General features: G+C 40.8%; 1 protein-coding gene across 2 annotated transcripts in view; it reads right to left on the bottom strand.

Moving 5' to 3' along the window:
* The window catches only part of SLC1A1 (solute carrier family 1 member 1), a 73,082-nt gene that overhangs the window by 24,781 nt on the left and 24,380 nt on the right, over positions 1–23,921 (bottom strand). For both annotated transcript variants that reach the window (XM_023627299.2, XM_014735439.3), the window contains exon 2: positions 14,343–14,483. In XM_023627299.2, coding sequence (XP_023483067.1) covers positions 14,343–14,483 — 141 coding nt within the window. The remainder of the gene's footprint in view (positions 1–14,342; positions 14,484–23,921) is intronic.

Below are 23,921 nucleotides of genomic sequence, written 5' to 3'. Positions count from 1 at the left end.
TACATTCCCAGAGCAGTCAGCCAGCTCCTCTCTCCTGGAGTCCAGCAACTATATTCTAGTTACCGTTGCCCCCCTTATCCTGACGAAACACCTTCCAAGACCCCCAGTGGATGCCTGAGACCGTGGATAGTAACAAACCCTATATAAACTATGTTTTTTCCTCTACATACATACATAGAATAAAGTTTAATTTATAAATTAGGCACAGTAAAAGATAGAACAATAATAATAAAATAGAACAATTATAATAATACATTGTAAAAAAGTTACTGTAGATCTTAGCAACCTCAGCATACAATTTTTTTCCTTCCTTATTATCATGAACTTCCACATTTTCACTTTAAAGGAAGCACTTGACAGCTTCTCTTTGATATATCCGAATTGCAGCATCACTACTCTTGTGCTATGGGGGCCATTATTAAGTAAAATAAGGATGACTTGAACACAAGCACTGCGACACCATGACAGTCGATCTGATAACCAAGATGGCTACTAAGTGACTAATGGGAGGGGGTAAGGTACACAGTGTGGATATGTTGGACAAAGGGATGAGTCATGTTCTGGGTGGGATGGTGCAAGATCTCATCACACTACTCAGAATGGCATGCAGTTTAAAACTCATAAATTGTTTATTTCTGGAATTTTCTGTTTAACATTTCTGGACCTCAGGTAACTGAAACTGCAGAGAGGGAAACCACAGATAACGGGGGAATTACTGTACTTGTAGAAAGAGCTTTTTTTCCCCATTCCTCAAATCTACCTCAGTCCTACAATTCTGGATATATCCGAAATTATTCAACAATTGTTGATTTGAATCTCTGCATCTCCAGAGTTACCCCTCTACCTTCTAGTCATCACTGATGGGGGCAGGGCTGGTCCCCAAATCCAGGCTCTTGGGACGATTTATAATGTGTCATTGAGGATAGGGGAGGGGACCACTGTAGAGGGAGGGATCTTGTGCAGAGAAACAGCCTAATCTTTGAAAACCTCTGTAATAGGAACTTTACCCAACTTAACATGAATATAAAATGCCTGTCTGGATGGTCTAAACACCCACCTGCCAATAATGATGATGATGATACTTACAATAAAAATTATGATGACAATAGACACTGTGTATTTAGCAATGACTGCATGTTAAGTGCATCATCTCCCTGAATTCTCACTATAGCCCTATGAGGTAGGCATTATTATCCCCATTTTACAGAGGAGAAAGCTGTAGCTCAGAAAGGCAAAGTTATATGCCAAGGTCCTAAGCTGGTGAGTGGTGGAGCTGGCATACATAGCCACATGTGGCTTGTGGCTACCGCAACGAACAGCACAGGGAAAATTTCCAACATCACAGGAAGTTCTATTGGGCAGTGCTGGTCTAGGATTTTGTAGCACACCGATAGAGGCAGTATGACACAGTGGTTAAGAATATGGCCCCCATCACTTACTGGGGGCAGGTCAGACAGCATGCCCTGCTTAGTCCCAAACCAGTGAAACATCATCTTGCTTTTACTGGGGTTTTATTCTCAAAAGCCACCTGGATTCCTTGCTTTCATGCCGTGCCTCGTGCCTGGCAAGGTCCAGAGGAGTGCCTTTCTTTACAGTCCACTCCAGAACTCATTTCTTCTGGGAGCTGATACCTGCTCTCTGGGAACTGACAAATGACAGGGGATTGTGCACTAATACAATATAAAGCAGGTGCAATGTGATCTGCATAGAAATCAAAGGTAACTGTTTAAAACTTTTATAGCAATTGGACAGTAATTTTATGTCTGTTAAACGTAATAACAAAAAATAGGGCTAGCATTTTGTATGCCTTTGTTTTTTATACCTTTTTCTAGTAATTCATTTTTATTTTAGTTTACAAAGATTACTGATCTGTGACAGATTGGAAATTTTAAAAACTGGATCTTTCCCATCCAGTTTAAAAACTGAATGCTTTGCAAAGCACTGGTGCAGAGGATAGGTACCATGTACTTTCAGAGGAGCCAGAGTTGTCACCAGGCTGAGGTGACCAGAAGCAACTGGCAGGAGGTAGCACCTGAATTGGCCAGAACAAGATGAGCAGCATTCTCACAAAGATTCTTAATTTGATCACACTTTAGTCAGGCTCCTGAACCTTCTCCTAGGCCCATCTGTGCCCTTCCTGCAAAATCCAGTTTTAGCAAGAACTCTGATAAGTGAGTTTAACCAGAACCCCCTACCCTCAATATCTGATCACCCTAGATATCTGACCAGATTCCTCATCCTCCATCATCCCCCAGGTGATATGTAACCACCCTGGCTTCTCTTCAGCAAGAATCCTGTTAGTTCGGTTTAGCTAGAATCCCCCTTCCCCATAATGTTTCCTCTTAGTAATTTTCCATCCACTGACCCCCATCCTGCTCCTTGGCTATCAACTGCCACTCACCCATGCTGTATTCAGAGTGGAGCCTGATCTCTCTTCTCTACTGCAAAATCCCACTGCAGTGGTCCCTACACCTATCTCGACGATCCTGAATAAAGTCTGCTTTACCATCTTTTACCACTGCCATTGATTTTGTTTTTCTTTTGCAAGTCCAGTTACCAGTGAGCCCAGGATTGTCCTTTAAAACCAGGGACCATCTTGAGGCTGGGCTGTGGCCTAGAAACAAGGATACAATTCAAGGTTTTCCTTGGAAGTTAGGGGCACCTGATAGCTCTTTATTTTAAGAAACTACGCTTGCTTGTTCACCTTGGGAGGAGGCTCTGATGAGCTGGGGTACTGGCTCCTGGCTAAAACAGTAATAATCTATTAGAACTTTTTATAAAAACACTACAAAGGAAGCAGTTGCCATGGGCTAAACAATAGCATGTTTTAAAAATAAACACTGGAAGGCAAAAGACTCCTCCGAGAGCTCTCTGATTAAGCTACCACCCACTGGAGAACAAAGTTTTCGTGACAATCTCTCTCCACCTTGCCGTTAAGGTGTCAGAATTAACTCCATTATTGGAAGTAATTTGGTCTGGCATCTGATGGTGCTTCACAACTGTGAATGGACACAACTTCCATGAAACTCACTGTTGCATAGGAGTTAAAACTCTCTTACCTGGATGACTCCTGTATCTCCACTGGCATGGGGAGAAACAAACATGGCCTTTGGGGGGACACACTGGGCTCAAATCCCAGCCTTCTCCTCCCAGACTCAGTTTCCCCATCTATCAAATGGCCTTTTTTTTTTCCTGAGGAAGATTCGCCCTGAGCTAACATCTGTTGCCAAGATTCCTCTTCTTTTTTCTTTTTTTTTTTCAAGATTTTATTTTTTCCTTTTTCTCCCCAAAGCCCCCTGGTACATAGTTGTATGTTCTTCGTTGTGGGTCCTTCTAGTTGTGGCATGTGGGACGCTGCCTCAGCGTGGTTTGATGAGCAGTGCCATGTCTGCACCCAGGACTCGAACCAACGAAACACTGGGCCGCCTGCAGCAGAGCGTGCGAACTTAACCACTTGGCCATGGGGCCAGCCCCTCTTTTTTTTTCTTTTTATGTGGGCCGCCACCACAGCATGGTCACTGACAGAGGAGTAGTGTGGGTCCATGCCCAGGAACCAAACACAGGCCACCAGAGCAGAGCATGCCAAACTTAACCACTAGGCCACCAGGGTTGACCCCAAATGGAGGTTTTAAATGTCTCTACCTTATAAAGGGTAATTGTCAGGAGCAAAGTGAACAACACCATTTTGCACGGTTGTTGTAAGGATCAGAAATAATATCAATAACACGCCTAGTACGGTGGCTAGAACTTAATGTGTACTATAGCCTTCATTATTATTGAATGAAATGATCAATAGGAAATGTGTCACTGAGCAAATGGAAGAGACTGAACAAGAGTTAACTCATTCATTCCCTCACTCCTTCTTCCATTATCTGTATTCCTTTGTCACATGGTCACTAAAGAGATCTTTTAAAAACTTAAATCAGGTCATTTCACACGAGGGTATAAAACAGTGAGGATAAAACTGTCTTCCCCGGCTAAGGAGACCCTGTGAGAAGGACGCCTGCCTGCCTTCCAGCCCCAGCAGTGCCACCTCCCCATCGTGTTGCCCTCTTCCAGCCTCTTCTAGAGCAGACTGAACTTCCACTTCAAGGGCTTTGCACAGGCTCTTGCGTCTGCTGGACTGCTTTTTCCAACCCTTCATTTGGCTACTGTTAAGTCCTTTCGTCAGAGTCCTTCCTTGAGTTTCCAGGCTGAAGCAGGCTCCCCTGGTTTCCTCGCTTGGCATCCTATTCATATCAGGCTTCACAATTTTTATCAATGGGTTCAGCATTTAATGCCTCTTTCTCTCTAGATTGTAAGCTCCTCAAGGGCAGGAGACCTACATATCTGCCTGTTCACCAAAATATACCCAGTGCCAAGCGCGTAGTAGGAGCTTGATAAACACATGTTGACTGAATGAACAACCTACTTATTTATGTATGGCTGCCTGCTTGAGACCCCTCTTCCCAGGCTCCGGTCCCTAGGCAGTAGAATGTTCCAGAATGGAACTCCAGACTCTGTGTCAGTCCAGGTGCTGCCCTTATGATCTGTGCGATCTCGGAAAAGCAGCTAATCTCTCTTCAACCTCCTGTTTTCTCATCTCTAAAGATGAAGATAAGGTCCCACCCACTTTACAACTTCATTGGGTTGCTATGAAGATTAAATAAACAAGTTCATTCCCCAGGAAAACAAGGCTGGACAGGATCTCACTTTGTTAATCCAGGGCACAGGGAAATCTCTGCAGCCTGGATAAATACCCCCGGCATATTCAAAGGGAACAGAAAAGGCAGAGGGAGTATGCAAAATATATTTCTGTGCACACTTCACCTATGACATCTCTTTTTCTTAGAGATCTTAATACAAAGAATTCCCTTAAAATAGATTATATCATCCCCCAGACTATTCTGTGAAGTTAACAAAATAAACCAGTCCTCAGACAGAACCAACAGAAGGGTCTCTCTTTGTAGCCTCTGTCAGCCAGTCTGCATTTGATGTCCAAAACATGTGTCAAGAAGCAGCGGGCTGGTCTCCTGGTTCTTCAGCAGTCCGGGAGCTGTTTCAACTTTGTTTTTTATACCACAGAGCATGGTGGTATTCGTAGTTTGGGCCAATTTTTCAGAAGATGCCACGGGCTTTTATAGGAGGCTTATTGTTCAATAAGAGCATTAAACACACCTCAGAGAACCTGAGAAACTCCTTTACTCTCTTCAAAGTCCATGCTTTGACATCAGGATAGCTAACAGCTCAGTGAAACTTCTCTGGTTTTCTACCAAGACCTAATTATTATTGAGCTCTGTCTTTGCTTCTCCTTAGCCTGTAAAATTAGAAGCTTATGCTTCTGGGTAGGGCTACTTGTATGCTGGTGAACTTTATAAACTAGTGGCAGGGCAAGTCTTTTTATATTGTTTTAATTTCCAGAATGAATGCACGGTGTGCACGTGCATATGTATGGCTCAATTCTAATACTGGCCCTGTAGTTTCTGATGCCAATGCAGGGATATTCTAGAAACTTCTAACAGTATCAGACAAAAAAAGAGTAAATAAAAAAATTATATAGCACTTTAAATGCACCATGACAGAGTACTAATACTTCCCTATTTTACAGCTGAGGACAACTTAAGTAACTTGTTCAAGGTTTCACAGCTAGTAAATGGCAGAGCCAGGATTCAAACCCAGGCACTCTGGCTCCTTAGTCTGCACACTTAACTACTAGACTCTCCCGCCCCACTATAATCAATACTGACAAAGATTGTTTGCTTGACCACACTTTAGTCAGGCTCCTGAACCTTCTTCTAGGCCAGCTGTGCACTTCCTTGTAAAATCTAGTTTTAGCAAGAACTCTGCTAAGTCAGTTTAACTGGAACCCCCAAGCTTTGATATCCCACTATTCTTGATATCTAATCAGGTTCCTCATCCTCCACCGTCCCCCAGGTGATATGTGACCACTCTGGCCTCTCTTCAGCAAGAATCTTGTTAGGTCGGTTTAGCTAGAATCCCCCTTCCCCCTGAAGTTTTCTCTTCATCATCTTCCATCTGCTGATCCCCCCTACCTTTCTCCTTGGCTATCAGTTCCCACTTGCTCGTGCTGTATTTGTTCAGAGTTGAGCCCAATCTCTCTCCCCACTGCAAAATCCCGTTGTAGTGGTCCCTACACCTATGTGACAGTCCTGAAGAAAGTCTGCCTTACTGTCTTTATCACTATCATTGAATTTTTTTTCTTTAACAATACTTCCCCACTTGAAGCTTGTGCAGGGTGTCCTTGTGTAGAGAATGGCACAGGTGGGAGTCACTGCTGTAACTTGCTTTCCCATGCCTACAGGCTCAAGTCCAGACCCCTTAGGAAGGCACACAAACCCATGAAGTCACATGCTCATCTTTCCATTCCCACCCCTTCTCCCCATGTTTCCAGCACTCCAAAGTCCCACTGTCCTCAAAAAATGCCATGCCATCTGATATTTTCTTCTGCCCCCCTTCATCTGATTCTTATCTTTTCTTCAAAACTCCATCCCAATGTCGTCTCCACTATCCTTATTCCCACAAAGCACTTATCACACAGCATTGTAATGTACTCTCTCTTTCTTGCTGGAATAGAACTCATCTTTATACCTTGTGTGCCTAGCGCAGAGCCTGGGACATCAAAAATGGAATGAATGAATGAATGGTCTCCCAGGGCCATGCATTCAACACATAGAAGGTTCCTTAGAATCCCTGCATGGTTTCTCACTCCTTTTTTTAGAAACAAAATCAGGTTAACTTACAGTTGAACAGAGCTGTGACAAAGTCTAGTACTGGTGTAGGCAGAAGGAAAGCTCATTCGTGGTTGATCCTCTGGGCTTCAGAGAGATGGAAGCAGGCATATTTATCTCTTGCCACTTTTCATCTTATTACTGTGGCAAGTGGCACATTCACTGTGGAAACTTCATTCCTTATACACTATGTGTCCCTTTCTTCTTAGGAGAAAAACATTGCAGACATCAAATTAATATAATAAGTCCTCTGGCTGCAATAGCTGTGTTCTAACTCAACACAAAATTTCCTGATGATCTTTGGGAAATGTTTAATTCATGTGTGCAAACCTGCTTAGGATATCTTATTTTCTCAGTTCCCCAATAAGGCTGGGAGATGGAATGGAGGCACTTAAAATGCAGGCAGAGCCCGGTGGTTCCAGATGTTGCAAATGAGGCAAGCAGTTTATTCTCAGTGTGTATAGTCTTAGGCTACAAATGTGCCTTTCCCAGCGTGGAGTTTTAAGTTTATAAGCCTACTTGAAATGGCAATTTTCATAGAGATGGAACTATGTAAAAACCATCAATGTTTCAAGAAAAGCATGCATACTTTACCCCATAGCTGAAGTTGACATTAAATGCTCTTAGTGACCTAATAGCAAGCTGTACAACCAAGTGATATGTTCATCTTCGACTCTTCTACCTTCTTGCAAACACGAGGACTCATGGATCCGGCTAGCAGAAGACCCGGGGTCCATGACCGGGTGGGTGGCAGGAACCTCACCCTCTCATAGGTGGTTTTCTGTTAGTCTGTTTTCATACCGGTGGGATTAACAAATATCTCTTGAATGAAACTGAACCCTGTCTTAGGGAGGCCCACAGCACAGTTCTTTCTACTGGAGGATGTGGGATGGTATCCAGGTACACAGCTGCTTATGAGTAAATGAATACATAGCCTCAAAAAAATGCCTTCCCTAGCCCAAACGATCCAAGTGTGTCATCCCTCCAAAGCCTGAATTTAACAATAGGGGTCTCCAAAAACCTTGACTGACTTCACTTATCCTGCTCCATCCTCCATTCTTCAGTGTTTCTTCAGGGCATTTATATTCATTGCTTGCTGTGAGTAGTAGTTGCTTGGTGTGTTGGTTTATTTGGTCATAGAGATTCCATCTCAATTAGATTGTATCTTGAAAGTTAGAATCTAGTCTTGTATTTCATTTTGGCAGAGGTCAGCTGCTGGTAGGCCTCCTGATTTTTGTAAATAAATGTTTTATTGACACACAGCCACGCCTAATCATTTACATATTGTCTATGGCTGCACTTCTGTGACAACCAGTTGGGTAGATGGACGGAGACTGTGTGGCTCAAAAAGCCTAACATATTCACTATTTGGCCCTTTATAAGAATAGCTTGCAGAGCCCTGCTTGAAAAGAAACTGACTCACATATGTGTCATACATTTGGCTGTTGTTTAACAAATACTGTTTGTAGCTAAACCTTTATAAGGCCTTAAATTTTTTTTCTTGGTTAAAAAGTAGTGGACCTCTGCCATTAGAGTTGAGACCAAGGCCTGAAAATTTTGAAATCTTGATGTAGAAGCTAGAGTGACAACCATTTAAAAGTCCAGAGCAATTTTTTTGTAATCTTCCAAGGATGAAGTCTTAAATTTATCTTTGGAGAAGCTTCCCACAAATGTAAATCCAATACCCAATCTGTGCTTTGTGGAAACTGGAAAGACAATGATAAACAGAATATACGTGTTTTCTAGTGAAATCGTATGTTTAGTAACACGAGTTTTCGAGGAGGTGGAATCAGTACTAGGACCCAGGGACTCAGTGGCTTGGGGTGGGGGGAAAGGTGGGAGTTTTCTTGGCTTGTTATAAACTTGGAATGTGCTGAGCTGTAAACTGGTAGTGCTTCTTGAGGAGCCAGTATTTATAAGAAATCCAGAATAAGATGCTGCAGAAATGGGTAGGTCTTGCTCTGGAGAAAGAACTGTGCGCAAGAACTGGCATGGATGTGGCACAGACCAACCTAGACAGACTAAGTCCCACAAGTTTGGCAGGTATGCCACAATCCAGCAGGTACTAGCGTAATGGTATCCCTTCTACCGTGGGTCTCCTGATGGGGCCCACAAGGCAAAACCATCCCCTTGTGGCTGTGAGGGGTGTTTCCTCTGAAGCGGATGTTCCACAATGGTGATCATCCCAGAACCAGGTTGCTTCTGGGCCAGGCCAGGAAGACCTGCGTGATGGTGAAACTTTTCCTATTTAGAACCTAGTGTTGGGTGGTGGCATCTAGGATGTGACAATGCTTGGAACATCTTCCACGGAGGCATTAGCTGACCGTAGCCTCCTGGAGGCAGGCTGCCAGCTAAGCAGAGGTGCAGCCTTCTTAAGGGACCCTGAGGCTCTTGGAAGAACTCCTATGGGGAGCAGCTGGATGTCACTGTTGGTTTCACCTGCTCTCATCCCCCGACCTTTTATAAAGCTTTGTCCTACCTGGCAGCCTGGTCTCAGCTGTGCAATGGAGAACTTAAGTTCTTGCTCCTATTTTAGGATGGAGCAGCAAAGTGGGGAGTTCCTCAGGATCAGAGGGGTGTTGGCAGCCACAGGAGACACCAGGGGAGGCAGGTATACCCGGTGGAGCACTTCTGGCCCAGGCAGTCGTGGCAGAGAGGCTGGAGTGGAAGAGATGGGGACCTCTTCCTGAGCACAACTAAGACAGCACCCTCAAAAGATGCTTAGGGAACCTCTAGGAGTAGCAGTCAAGGTGATGTTCCATTCCTGTGCTGGTCATAGGAGGCTCAAGCCATCTTAATTTGGGTATTAAAGAAAATGTGACCCAAATCTAAACTCACTGACTGGTGAGACCTGGACCAGGATTTTCCAGAGCCACAATTCTCAGGCATGTTCGTAAGTCATTTCCCCTGCTAGTTCCCTGGTGGTCTGATATAAATGCAGCTTAACAAACCTAAATGTTAACAGGGCCGGAGCACAGATATTCTGCGGCACAGCGCGAGTGTGTCCCTCAGGATATAAATTATGGGTAGGATTCTGTCTGTTAGCGCCTAAACCGCCTGTCTCTGGAAATGCCTTGAGATTATATCTGCCATGCCTTCTCTTTTTGTTTCTGTTTTAAAGCAAATTCCAGACATTATGTCATTTCACTCCTATATAATTCCATACGCACTTTTTAAAAATAAGGATATTTTCTTATATATGTCATTATCACTTCTAAAAAATTATCAACAATTTCTGGATACCATCTAATGGCCAGTCTATATTCAAATTTCCCTGACAAACACGTCTTAACTTCATCATCACATGAAGGGGGAGTCTTCCTATTTTTTAAAAAAACAACTAAAAAGTAAGTATTTCTATGCCAGCAGAGGCTTTGAAGGCAGAGGTTTCTTTTTTTCCTACCTGTTAATTTGGCAAGAGAGTTTCCTTCATGCAGAAGCACAGATTATTAGCCTTATGTCTCAATTTTCGCTGTGTCTCTACCTCTAATTTATGTTTCCTTAGGGGACTCATTCAACTTTTCCCAGCTTCTAATACGCGTTATCCTTTGGCCTAATACATGTATAAAATAAACTACTGATATGCTGGATTATTAAGGCTTTTGAAATGTTAAAACTGTTCTTCCCGTGTATTTTCCGTGGTCTTCTTCCTCTTTCCCCTCCCGGCCTGTGCTGGGTTGGGAGGCTGAGGACCACTGCAGGGCTTGGGGGAAGGAATGCACAGCAGGCTGAAGGCTGCAGAGACAGGGAGGAGAGGTGGGGAGGAGGGGAGCAGGGAAACTACCAGAGGCGAGGTCGGAGGAGCACAGGGCAGAATCCATCCTTTAAAATTAAAATCCATTCTTGGGGCCGGCCCCGTGGCCGAGTGGTCAAGTTCGCGTGCTCCGTTTCGGCGGCCCAAGGTTTCGCTGGTTGGGATCCTGGGCGCAGACATGGCACTGCTCATTAGGCCATGCTGAGGCGGTGTCCCATATACCACAACTAGAAGGATCCACAACTAAAATATACAACTATGTACTTGGGGGATTTGGGGAGAAAAAGCAGAAAAAAAAAAAGGAAGAAGATTGGCAACAGTTCTTAGCTCAGGTGCCAATCTTTAAGGAAAAAAAATTAAAATCCACTCTTAAAAAAGAGAAGAAAAAACAAAACAAACAAAAATAACGTGTTTACCTTGTAAAGGTAAAGAAAGTGCAATGAATCACATCTTCTTACTATCCAGATCTAACCACTGTTAACCATTTGATTTTGATCCCAACTTTTAAAAATGTACATAAATTTTAATAAAATGTGGGTTGTACGCAATATCCTGTTGTGTAATTTCTTTTATCCTCCTACTTTACACTGTATTAGGAACATTCCACTTGTCATTATATATGTTTCCAAACCAAGGTTTTTAATAGTTGCATAGAACTCTAACTTATGCTTATGACATACATTTAGATTGTCTATAATTTATCACCATTATAAAAAAATACTATCATCATGGGGCTGGCCCCGTGGCCGAGTGGTTAAGTTCGCACGCTCCGCTGTAGGCGGCCCAGTGTTTCGTCGGTTCGAATCCTGGGCGCGGACATGGCACTGCTCATCAAGCCACGCTGAGGCGGCGTCCCACATGCAACAACTAGAAGGACCCACAACTAAGAATGTACAACTATATACTGGGGGGCTTTGGGGAGAAAAAGGAAAAACTAAAAAAATCATTAAAAAAAAAATACTATCATGAATGTCCTTGTACCTAAATCTTTGAACACATTTCTGACTATTTCTTTATGATAAATTTGGAGAAGTAGAACTACGAAGTGGAAACATCAGGATATGTTCCAAACTGCCCCCCCATAAAGTTTGTTCCAATTAATACAGTAACCAAAATGTATGAATGAGCCCATTTTCCTCTAACTTTGCCAACACCAGTATTATTACATTTTTCCTCTTTTTTTTGAGGAAGATTAGCCCTGAGCTAACATCTGTGCTCATCTTCCTCTATTTTATATCTGGGATGCCTGCCACAGCATGGCTTGATAAGCAGTGCCTAGGTTCACACCCAGGATCCAAATCTGGGAACCCCACACTGCTGAAGCAGAGCGTGCAAACTTAACAGCTACGCCACTGGGCCAGCCCCTACTCTTTTCCTTTTAATCTGCCAATTTAAAACACGAATACAGCATCATTGTTCCCATCCTGCTTTGTTCATATCCCTTGAATCTTTGACCATTTTATCACTCCATGTCAAAAGAATGGATAGTAGTTCTGCTCTAACTCCTGTTTAACTGCTGGTGGTTTGGTAAAGGAAAAATGTAGAAATTTCCAGACCTGTGCTACAGCTTCAAAAAGCAGCTGGGCTATGTGAGTGGAATGGTGAGGGCTGCAAATTATTTTTCTAGATGATTTGCAAGGCTGAGCTAGCGCCTAAAACAGCCAGACTGCAAAAACCTCACTAGTAATTGGCTGCCGAGAGCAGTATATATTTTCAAACATCCAATATTATACAACTAGTATATTCATACATGTACTTTTACCTTCTAAAACCTGGTTTACTGCACGAGTTCTGGGTTTGCCACCTAATTTGCATCAACTATCCATACCTTCCTCCACAGACAAAGATTTAAACAGTATTGCTCATCAAATGGTTTACAAACTTTGTGCAACTGCATGCAAGATACAGTATACAGGTACAACTGTGAATATTTTTCTTGGGAGAGGGCCCAAAACTTTCACCACATTCTCAAAGGAGTGTAAGAAAAGATTAAGAATCTTTGATTTTGAGAAAATCCTAAGAGGTTGTAATGGCAATGCCTACAGAGGCCAGCAGGTAATGTAAATGAGTCCAGCAGATGAGGTATTAGGCAATAGGGAATGGTGAGGACCGTGGCATCCTCAAATGCATTTGCTCCAACTAAACAGATTAGCTGTCTCTCAGCTCCAGACCACTGTTGGTGTGTGGGCACATGGGTCCAGTGTTTCCTGATCTTAATTTTTTCCAGAGGAAGCTAGAAATCTGGATGCTTACATATAATCTTCCATATTTTAAATGCTTACAGTAATTTAAAGTTAAACAAATAAATAGGGGCCAGCCCCATGGCCAAGTGGTTAAGTTTGCATGTTTTGCTTTAGCCAGGGTTTTGCCGGTTTGGATCCTGGATGCAGACATGGCGCCGTTCATCAGGCCATGCTGAGGCGGCGTCCCACACAGCACAACCAGAAGGATCTATACCTAGAATATATAACTATGTACTGGGGGGCTTTAGGGAGAAGAAGAAGAAGAAAAAAAGATTGGCAACAGACGTTAGCTCAGGTGCCAATCTTTGGAACAAACCAAAAACAAAAACAAACAAACAAACAATATACTGTAATAAACAACTGGTCTGCTGATTTGGCCCTCAGGCTGCAGAGCCTAAAAGAAGCTGGGCATTTCAAAACATAATTAAATACATAAATAAAAGTAATTAAATGCTCTCTTTAGGTTTCTAGTAAGTCAAGAACACCAAGACCTTTGAAGAACAAGGCTCCCAAGGAATTCTAGTCTAGTTGGAGTTCGGCACTTGAAAAGTTCAACAGCCGAATCTATGGCTCTTCAAGCAATGCAGTCGCTGAATTCAGCAGATCCTGACACCCACCCTCCAGTCACCCAGCCAATGTCCAGTAGTCTACAGAGATCAGTCCCAGGTCTCCTCAGTGGCAGTGGAGAAAAATGCTCTAGAAGAGGACAAGTCAAGACTCCTAATTACACAGTTACATAAAACCCTGATTTTCAAGCTGACAACACTAGTGACTGATGTGCCACATTTTACCTATTGCCAGAATTAAGATAACTACAGGAAACTATGGAGTGCACAGAGCAGCTTACCATACCCAGAAAAATGACAGTTTTGTAAACCAAATTAATCTCTATCTACAGAAGGGAGCTTGCTCTTTAAAGGGACCCAGCAATATAATGATCAATAAGGGAAAAATCACTTCCAAATATAACTGTCACAAGTTCAGATTTAAAGATACTAGGCATTTAAAATATGGAGCAAATCTATAATTAAACCTTTCCCACAGTATGTGACTCTTGGTCCCCTGGGCAAATTTCCAGGGCTGGTGTGTAGCACGTTCTGAGTTCCGTGGAGGAGTGGAAAGGGGTGAGGCAACGGGGCAGAGGGACCCTGAAGGAGCTGCTGAGAGGGTAGTGGGCAGGACGGCTGCAGTTAGGAAACAAATGAATGAACTACTGAAAACATGATCCAAACTGACAACCACACTTCGCCTGAGAACACTGGCTGACATTTCAGCGACCAACTACACCTTGTTTTCCCCCGTTCTGTGTCCCGGATAGAGCTTTATTTATAATACATTTGAAAATGGTGCCTTCCTCATGAGACATCATATGGCTGGTCAAATGAAGATTTGAGCTGTGGTGGACAGTGCCAAAAGCAGGGCAATGCCACAAAACAATGCCATTTTGTGAATAATGAAATATTTCTACTCAAGCAAATATATACCTTCCAAGTGAGGAGAGAGTGCATATGTGTGTGATGCATCAAACGCATTTTAATTTTTTCCATAATTAGAAGAAAATGACTTAAGTGATGGCTCCTTAAATAATCACAGAGAACATCAGTTTTCTCAAGGTACCTGTAATCATGCTGGATATAATTAATGGCAAAACGATGAGTTTCAGCATCCTCATTAGAATTTCTCCAGGAAAAGCAAAGTAGAATTTCTCCAGATTAGAGAACTTGCTGTATTCTCGAATCAAGACTCCCATGGCAATCCCTAAGAAAAACAGGAATTGGAATAAAGAAAAGAGGAACATTATTGAGTTGCCTGTAATCATTTCTGTGGAAAAATATCCCCCAAATGCACATTTTAATGGAAAGGAGAACAGTTTAGATGATCTGCCATGAGTCTGTAAACTTTAGACTTAAAAAACAAATCAGATTTTAATAAGCAGAAAATAAAAACTATTTGGTAAATCTGTAAAGAAATATTCTTCATGTGAAAGCTTTGTTTTCATTTCTTTTCTTCTCCTCAATTATATTTATAATGACAAAACACCAAAAAATTCTGTGAGAAAGAAAATAAGTTCATCATCTTAGTCAACCCAATATAACTATAATGTTTTTATACACTACCTATATTCTTTGTCTACCTTAGATATTTTATATATTTTATAGTTTACATACCAGTTTTCATTTTTCTTATATTTTTATCATAAATATTCTGTTTATGATAATTTTTTATGATAAATACTCTTCTCTGTTTATGAACCTTTTATAATTTATTAGCAACAGAAGATTCTATTGGTTTGATATATTTGACCTATTGTTGAACAACTGTGTTCTTTAATGCTTTGCACTCTTTTCATTTATTTCTAGATGATGATGTGTTCAAGTTTGTCTGATTAAGAGGTTTTTTATGAAGTTCCTGATCCTGAGTAGCTTGGACATTGAGGCTTATAATTTTGTGAGTGTATGGAATCTTCAATAACAAGAAATGTTAGACATTCTCTAAAAGCTTGCCTTAACGAGATGTCTACATGAATTCCTTCATTGTGTTCATTTTGATAATTAGAAATCACAAACTTTAAATATTTCTTCTTTATTCTCTTGCAAATGGTTCTAGTAACATCTAACTGCCCTTCTCCATGCCCCACACACACCCCCCTTCCCAGTCCCCTTTTTTTTAAACCAAGAAATAAAATGAGCTAGGATGATTCACACATTTTTTTTCCTTCATCAACCTCTGATGGATGACATGCTAATTGGAAGCAAAATGACTAAAGGGCAGGAAGATCTAAGGAAGATATCACTGGATATGCTAATTCATAAACTCAGATAATTAGTTTGTGAAAAGTTAGTGTTGTTTGGGCACAGTTAAGAACTCTAGGGCAATAAAAAGAGATGAGAATTATAATCAATACCAGAGTTTTCATTTAACTTCATGTATACTTCCCATGCCCACTAGTAGACCAAGCAGATGAACCTCACAAGATACATTTGTGTAGTAACCTTATCGTTAGCTTAATTTTATTTTCTTACATATTCTATCTTTGCCTTGATTCTTTATTTTACACATACATTATTGAATGTGTGTCTGATCAGCCATTTTAAATTATTTTTGGAACAAATATATATACATAAATATTTCTCAAATTGCAGCTAAGACAAAAGAAAACTCTATTATCAACCTATTTAGCTATATGTCGAAAGCTAGTTTTGGAGACTCTTGGATGGTTAAGAACACCAAGGATTCAAAATATTGTACATGAATTTAACAAGCAAGTTGTGCTCACTTCCTGCTTAATAATTTGCCTATGTTCAGCTGTTCTATACGGAACATACCTACATTATGCTGTAAGGATACTCTGTAATGCTCAGTGTTTAAAAAACAGACATTCTCTCTCATACTGTTTAGGTTGGTTCAAGTAAATTTTTGGCTTGTATGTCAAAGAAAGCTCTGTATGTAAAAATAAAGATGTGTCTGTGCTCAAAAACCAGCTACAAAAGCACTCTGTTGAGGAGCAAAAGAACCCCATGTGTTCCGATCTTAGGGTTTATATTGCTAGCGACTAATTGTGCCTCTAAACATCTCCACCCCAAATGAATGCAGGGTGGTTAGAAAGAAATGTACTTGCTATTTTTCAGCCTTTAGCCAGATATGCTTTTTTATGGGAGAGATAAAAGAGTCACCAAAAGAGGTCTTAAAAGCAATCAAAGGTGACAAGCACCATGAATAGGTTACTGTATTTAGTAATGAAAACTTTCTATCAAGCTTGTTCTCAGAGTATCACAAATTGTACTCCAATATTTCTTTTTGGTCTGAAAAGAAGAAGAATATAAATACCAACCAAGATCTGGAAAAGCAGTTGGGCGATTTACCCTGGGCCAGAGACGTCATTCCAGGACCCTCAAGTACAAGAAGTGGCTGGTGAAAGACATCAGCCAGGAGACCCACCTTGTAAATGGGTGTGCTTTATCTTGGTCTCAAGTGAGTTTGGAAAAATTAGATGCGGGACAAGAAAAATCACTGCAAGATTCTCCAGGTTCCAAGATGAAGTCAGGATTTCACAGGGCACAATCCTCCTGTACCTTTTTCCAGAGTCAGAACCTTGGACTGGATTAAGGAGAGTGGAGAGGTCTCTAAAGCCAAAGGCTGCTGGTAATAAGTGCCCACCCGGGGGTACACAGGTCAGACCCATCTGGTAGGGCCACTCCCAGAGTCAGGGAAGATGAAGATCAAAAACCTCCCTGAATGGAATAGCTCTACGGAGGCTTTGGGAGGGCCAAAAAGGAAGCCCAAAGGTAAAATTGTTACTTAGACTTCTGTAGCCCCAGAAATTACCAGGAACTCATTGTTGGGCTGCCTTCCTTCACACAGGCTAGAAGATCTCAAGAAAGTTCTGAGGCAACTTGGGAAGAACATGGTGTTAGAAGAGCAGGCTTGAGTTCTGGCTCTACCATTTGCAAGGTGTGTAACTTGGGTCATAACTTAAATCTCTCCCATTGTCAAGTGGTGGGATCAGAGGTATGGGGTAAGAGGGTTGGATCAGATGCCTTCAAAGGTCCCTTCTAATGCCCAAGACGCTATGAACATCTCTGAGCCTTAGTGTCCTCAACTTTAAAAATTGGATCATATGATCAGCTCATCAATTTCTAGACAGCTGGCTGTGCTTTCTCCAGTTTTTGTGCTAAATCTAAGTACACTGGTAAAACAGGGAAAGGAGAAACTAGGGAGGAAACCAATTAAGACCTCAGCTAGAGATTTCTTCTTCTAGTTCATGTTAAAAAATTTAAGCTTAAAAGAGGAGATGCACAGAATGTCATCTCTTCATGCCTATGTTGTCTCATACAACAGCTGCCAGTTCAGCAGCCCTATCTTGGAGGAAACGGGGTGATTTTTCCCCCACTAAGTTTATAAAAAATTATTGTTCAAGAAATAATTCTGGAAATCCAAATAAAAGGACAAAGTCAACATACAATGATTTACACCAATATATCCACTCTTTTGTCCCCCATTTTCCAGGTCCCATCCAGTCTTTGTTCTTATGCACATATTTTTTATAGTTATAAAAATTAATCCGGAGATAGTTGAATTGGATTTGATTCAGATTTATGAAAACAGCATTGTTTCTGTTTTAGGGTATTTGTAGAGAAGAGATTAAAATCTTCTGTGGTTTTTAATCAAAGCCCCAGAATAGTTCTCTGGTACACACATTGATTTTGGCTTGATTAAATAAGAATTATTGGCAAAGAAAAATATCTTTAATTATCACTGAAATAGTTATCTAGCCATGCCGTCGTGCTGGGCACTAGATTAAGCAAATTAACAATATGCCTTTTTGCTCTTCAGGAGCAAATTTAAGATGAATGTCGATAACCAGAAAACAAAAAGCATAGAATGAACAGAGTTATTAACAAATGACTGTGTGCATACACTGAATAGATGGGAGGATGGTTTCTCTATCCTATCCTTCCACTGAAATATATCTGTCCTCTTTTGTTATCTTTTTCTTTACAGCTGAGTACCTACAGCAATGCAAGCTCTTTACATGAACTTTGGCTCAAAAACAGATGCCTCTGAATCTGTAAAGCTTTTATTTTTAAACCCTTAAAAAATGTATTTACTGCACAAGCAATATTATCACAGCTCTACTGGAAATAGTAAGTGCGAAAATTCATCCACAATCTCACCAATTCAAATATATGCAAAGTGAAATTGTCTTCATTTTTCCATATTCTATTGAAGTTAATACAATGGTTAACAGTTACTGAGTACATACTATATGTCAGGCTCCATGCGAAACACTTCAAATGAATTATCTCTTGTATATTACCTCTTGTAAATTTTAATGGCTGTATCACTATAGAGTTTTTTGCAAATTTGCATTGAGATAAAATTCACATAACGACAAGTTAACTTTTTTTTTCCTTTGCTGAGGAAGATTCACCCTGAGCTAACATCTGTTGGCAATCTTCCTCTTTCTTTTTTGCTTGAGGAAGATTTACCCTGAGCTAACATCTGTGCCAATTGTCCTCTATTTTGTATATGGGTTGCCACCATGCCATGGCTGAGAAGTGATGTAGGTCCATGCCCAGGATCCAAACCTGCGAACCTGGGTCACTGAAGCAGAGCATGCCAAACTTAACCACTAGGCCACCAGGCTGGACCCATCCTTTTATTCTATAAATGAAAAAAATTCAGGATTAAAATGTGATACATAAAGGACCCACAAAATGCACTGAATGTAATGTTAGTTTGTTCATCTCTATACCACTTGATATCACTGAAATAAAAGTCTCAGGATCTTGGGTGGCACCAGAAGAAAAGGCATTTTAAAATTTTTTTGGTGTCTTCTGAAATAATTTTCACATGATTCAATAACCTAAGTAAATTCTGCAAATATTTACTGTCCAAGGGATATTAGGTCCAGCAGTGGGAATAGAGATATAAAAATGGATAGTATAAGACCCCTTCCCTCAGGAAGCATCTAGTCTAATGAGGGCTAATCACAGAGGCGACCCAGCATAGTCGGGGGTCTGAGTGGGGTAAGGACTAACAATGAAAGGTGAAAGTGGGAGCTGTGGGAAGATAGTGAGGTGGAGATGGAAGGGGAGAAGGCTGAGGAAGACTCAAGTGTAAACACAAATTTATAACTATTTCAGGATTTCATGAAATTGTTTACAAGCCTGATAGCTCTTCAAGGAAATGCCAGTTGTTTCTCTTCATCCAGCAATGAAAGGAAGCTGCAGCCAGAAGTAGGAAGGCATCAACATCACATCAGGCCAAACCCAGAGAAACCGTGAAAAGACGAAGATTGTTCAGACAGATAAAGACTGAAACCATGTGAGTATATGATTTGATGTGCATACAGATCACCTGGCAATTTTGTTAAAAGGCAGATTCAGTGAGTGGGACCACACTTTGAGTAGCAAAGAGGTAAATGAACTTAGCAAGGGCATCCATAAGACTGCACCAGTAATGGTGGTGTCCACCTCGAAGAGCAGAAAGACCCCGCTGCCAGACCCAAGCCCCAGCACAGTGAGGAATGCCTCAGTCAACACGTAAGCAAGTGGAGCTGCTCCCTTTGTAAAGGCCCTGAACACATAACTGTCCTTGCCAAATCTTAGTCTCTCCCTTAGCCACCTTCTTCAACTGCGGTTCCCCCGTCCCTATTCTGCCTTGGTTTTGGGGTTCCAGGACTTCTACAAGGTGTGCAGTGATAAAGTCACAGTTGAGCCTGAATGAGGAAAAACGAGACTTCAGGCAGCCATTATAAAGCTTCTAACCAAGCCACCTCAAACAGGCAAACTCATCTTGACTAGAAGAAATAGGCTGTAATGAAGGATGATGGGGGGTACGCGGTGGGGCTCATCTGCTCCAGAATTTTCCTTTATGAGCAAAAGACAACCTAATTCCCAAGCAAAAACAATGTTTCCATCCCACTATGGATAAAAATGCCATAAACTCTCAAGCTTCTGCCACCACATGTATCCTCAGCCTCCAAAGCACCTTCTACTACAGTAGACGGTGACCCTGGCTTTCCTCAAGGTGCGGGAGGATTAATGCATAACCTCAAAGCAAAACCCTTGGCAAACAAAGTGCTTCCTTCTTGCCCCAATCCTCATTTTTGAGTGTAAATTCTGGTGACCTTCCAAATACTAATAGGTAAATATGACATAAGGCCTGGTAGAGACCACCAATCTTCACAATATGGCAGCAAAATATAAATTTTCTTGAAAAACTTTGCTTTGCAATCCACTCAAGAAAGGCATATATGTAAATCATACATCTGATAAGGGTCTTGTACCCAGAATGTAAAAAGAACTCTTACAACTCAACAATAAAAGGACAAACAACTAAATTTTTAAAATTGGGCAAAGGACTTGAATAGACATTTCTCTAAAGATATACAAATGGATGATAAACACATGAAAAAATGTTCAACATCATTAATCATTAAGGAAATGTAAATCAAAACCACAAAGAGATACCACTTCACACTATTAGGATTACTATTCAAAAAAAAAAAAGTCAGAAAATAATACATGTTGGCGAGGATGTGGAGAAATTGGAAACCTTCTACATTGTTGGTGGGAATGCAAAATGGTGCAGTCCCCATGGAAAACTGTTTGTCAGCTCTCAAGGTTAAACACAGAATTATCATATGATCCAACAATTCCATTCCTAGGTATATGCTCAAGGGAAGTGAAAACGTATCTTCAGATAAAAACTTGTACATGAAATGTTCATAGCAACATTATTCATAATAGCCAAAAAGTGAAAAAAATAAATGTCTATCAACTTATTGGATAAACAAAATGTGACATATCCATATAAGAGAACATTATTCAGCTACAAGAAAGAAGTACTGATACGTGCTACAGCACGGGTGAACCTTGAAAACTTTATGCTCAGTTAAAGAAGACAGACACAAAAAGGCCACATGTTAAATGATTCTATTTATATGGATATCCACAATAGGCAAATTCATAGAGACAGAAAGTGGTTGCCATAGAGCGGGAGTTAGAGATTGGGACTGACTGCTAATAGCTATAGGGTTTCTTTTTGGAGTGTGATTGGAAATCTTCTGAAATTAGATAGTAGTGATGGTTGAACAACACAGTGAATATACGCAAACCCACTAAATTATGCACCTTAAAATGGCAAATTTTATGTTATGTGAATTATATCTCAATTAAAAAAGTGTACATATACTCTCAAATAGACTAAATTGATTTACAAACAGAAAAAAAGAAAGGCAGATAAGAATAATATTAAGTGTGATTCATTTCCATTTTGGTTGGTTAACAATTTGAAGCCTTTTTCATGGGGTAGGAGTGAAGACAAAAACACAGGGAAACTTCTTTATTTCAATTAATTATCATACTAATAGTATAAAGATTGCCAAAGATGTGGCATTTTGTTCAAGCTTCCACTTAGTAGGATACGTATGAACTTATCAGATCTGAAGGCCTCACCATCTGGAAATAACAACTTGAAAACCCAAGTGAAGCCAGAAATGTTATTAACAGCTAAAAAAGAAGATGATCAATTTAAAGAAAAGTTGTGATTACAGATCGTAGTTCATAGTCCTCAAAGGAAATGTTTGAGAGCTTAATTATCAATTATAGGGTATAAAAATCAGTCAAAACAACTAACAAAAAAGCAGGATTATTCTGAGAACAATATGACCTGGAAATCCTTGCAGGAAAAGAAAAAAACCAAACTAATGGCCTAGAAAAAAATCAGCTATCATTAATTAATGACTTGTGTCCCTGCTGCATACAATCATTTTGATAAGCTCTGTAGAAGATACACTCGTCATCCTGGTCCTCATGTGGTTTACAGTCTAGGTAAAGATACAAGCCATCAGAAATTTCCATGTGTCACCCAGATCTGGAATTGAGTCTGTTCCAACAGTTACTGCCTGTGTGACCCTAAGTAAACCACTTAACCCTGTTAAGGTACAGTATCCTCCTCAAAGAGGATAACAACAGTAGCTGCATCACACAGCTGCTGTGTGTCTTGAGTGAAATAGTGAATGCAGAGGATTTAGCCCCGTCCCTGACCTGTAGGAAGGCTCAGTAAGTGTTGGCTATGACTAAATAACAGATGATGGCAGCAGCAAAAGTGGAGAGAACAGAGCTTTCAAAATTGACTTGTACCTTGGTATAAGTAAAAACCAAGCAGGATCATACAATGGAACGAGGAGTCAGGAATCTGGATTCTGATTCCACTTCTACCACATACTTAGCAGTCATTTAATGCCTTTGTTCTTTGCTTTCTTCATCTAAAAACTTCAACGAAGGTACCTCAGGAATGTTGTGAGAACCAAATGAAAAAATGTATATAGGAAGCACTTTGATCCAAACTAACGTCATGTATTATTATTTTATAATGTCTTTATCTTACTATTCTTATTTGTTCCTATTTCCTTAAAGACTATTCAAATTATGGATATTTATAGAAGAAAATTTGGAGAGCTAAAGACACACTTCCAGTGGAGGGCTGAATAGAAACTTCTATTTAGAGCAGGCAGAAGCTCAAGTTTCGTTTATTTCAGCTCAGCTCTTAATTGTCTTCAAACTAACATACACTTACACAAACACTAGACTTAGAAACATGGTGGGAAGGAAGTGAACATCCCAAGGTGGACAGAACAGGGAGAATATGACATAAGTTAGTTACAACTGGGCCCAAACTCTGCTCACCATTTATTTCCTAGGTCTGGGACAGAGGGTAAACAATAGCCTCTTGGTGCCTTTGTTTTGTCACCAGTCAAGAAGGAAGGGTACCTGTCTCAGAGACTTTGGGTAAGGATTAAATGGGAGTAAGGGTAAAGTGAGAAAATTCTCTTGTTCCTCCTTTTCTCTTCGGGGGGGGTGGGCCTTCCCTGTGGCTTCTGCCTTTCTCCCTGGGGAGCAGAGGGACCAGTGTTGAAAGGCGACTGTGGAAGCAGAGTGATCTGACATTTTCACTCTTCCCTGATGGAAAGAATGGTTCCTGCATCTCAAAAAAGCCACAGACAGGCAGCTGGAGTTGGAACAAGACTTGGGGGCCTCCATCACCATAGATTCTAAACAAATGAAATGTGTCTGCAGATGGAGAGCACATACACATTTAAAAAAACATATATAACAGAAGAATAACCTTTTCACCACTCTGGGAAATAACAGCAACTTGGTCACTTGTCCTAAAATCAAAATGAGGAACCACTCTGTTCCCAAACATAGAGCTTAAATACATTTTGATGATTTTTCACAGTTTACATCAAAGACTGTAAATGTCCAAGTCTAGGGGCTTAGGACAGTAGTGACAGAATCAGGCCTGTTTGGTCTGTGGTGGTCCTGACAGCTCCAGCCAAGTGCTGTCACATGGAAATGAGGGTCCAGGGTGGCCTTCTTGTGCATTCTTTAAAGAGAAACTAAGAATTAGGTCTTTATGTGAAACCACTCAATTTTTACATATTAAACTTAAAAACAATTGTTAAACTCTGTGAGGTCACACCAAATACCTTTGCAAGCCAATGTCTTCTTAAGCTGTCATCTTTCATTTTGATTTTCCCACTGAAGATGATACAGGAACATGATAAATCAGAAGAGGGAAAGCCGCCACGTTCAGAGGAAAGCAAATATCACAGCAATCAGTAAATGATCATGATGACCTCATGAAGCTTCCTGTGGTCTCCAGTGAATCCTACAAGTGTTATCT

Source organism: Equus caballus, chromosome 23, assembly GCF_041296265.1.
Source record: "Equus caballus isolate H_3958 breed thoroughbred chromosome 23, TB-T2T, whole genome shotgun sequence".
NCBI lineage: Eukaryota > Metazoa > Chordata > Mammalia > Perissodactyla > Equidae > Equus > Equus caballus.
Note: the sequence above shows the minus strand (reverse complement) of the source record. Positions and strands in the feature narration are given on the sequence as shown.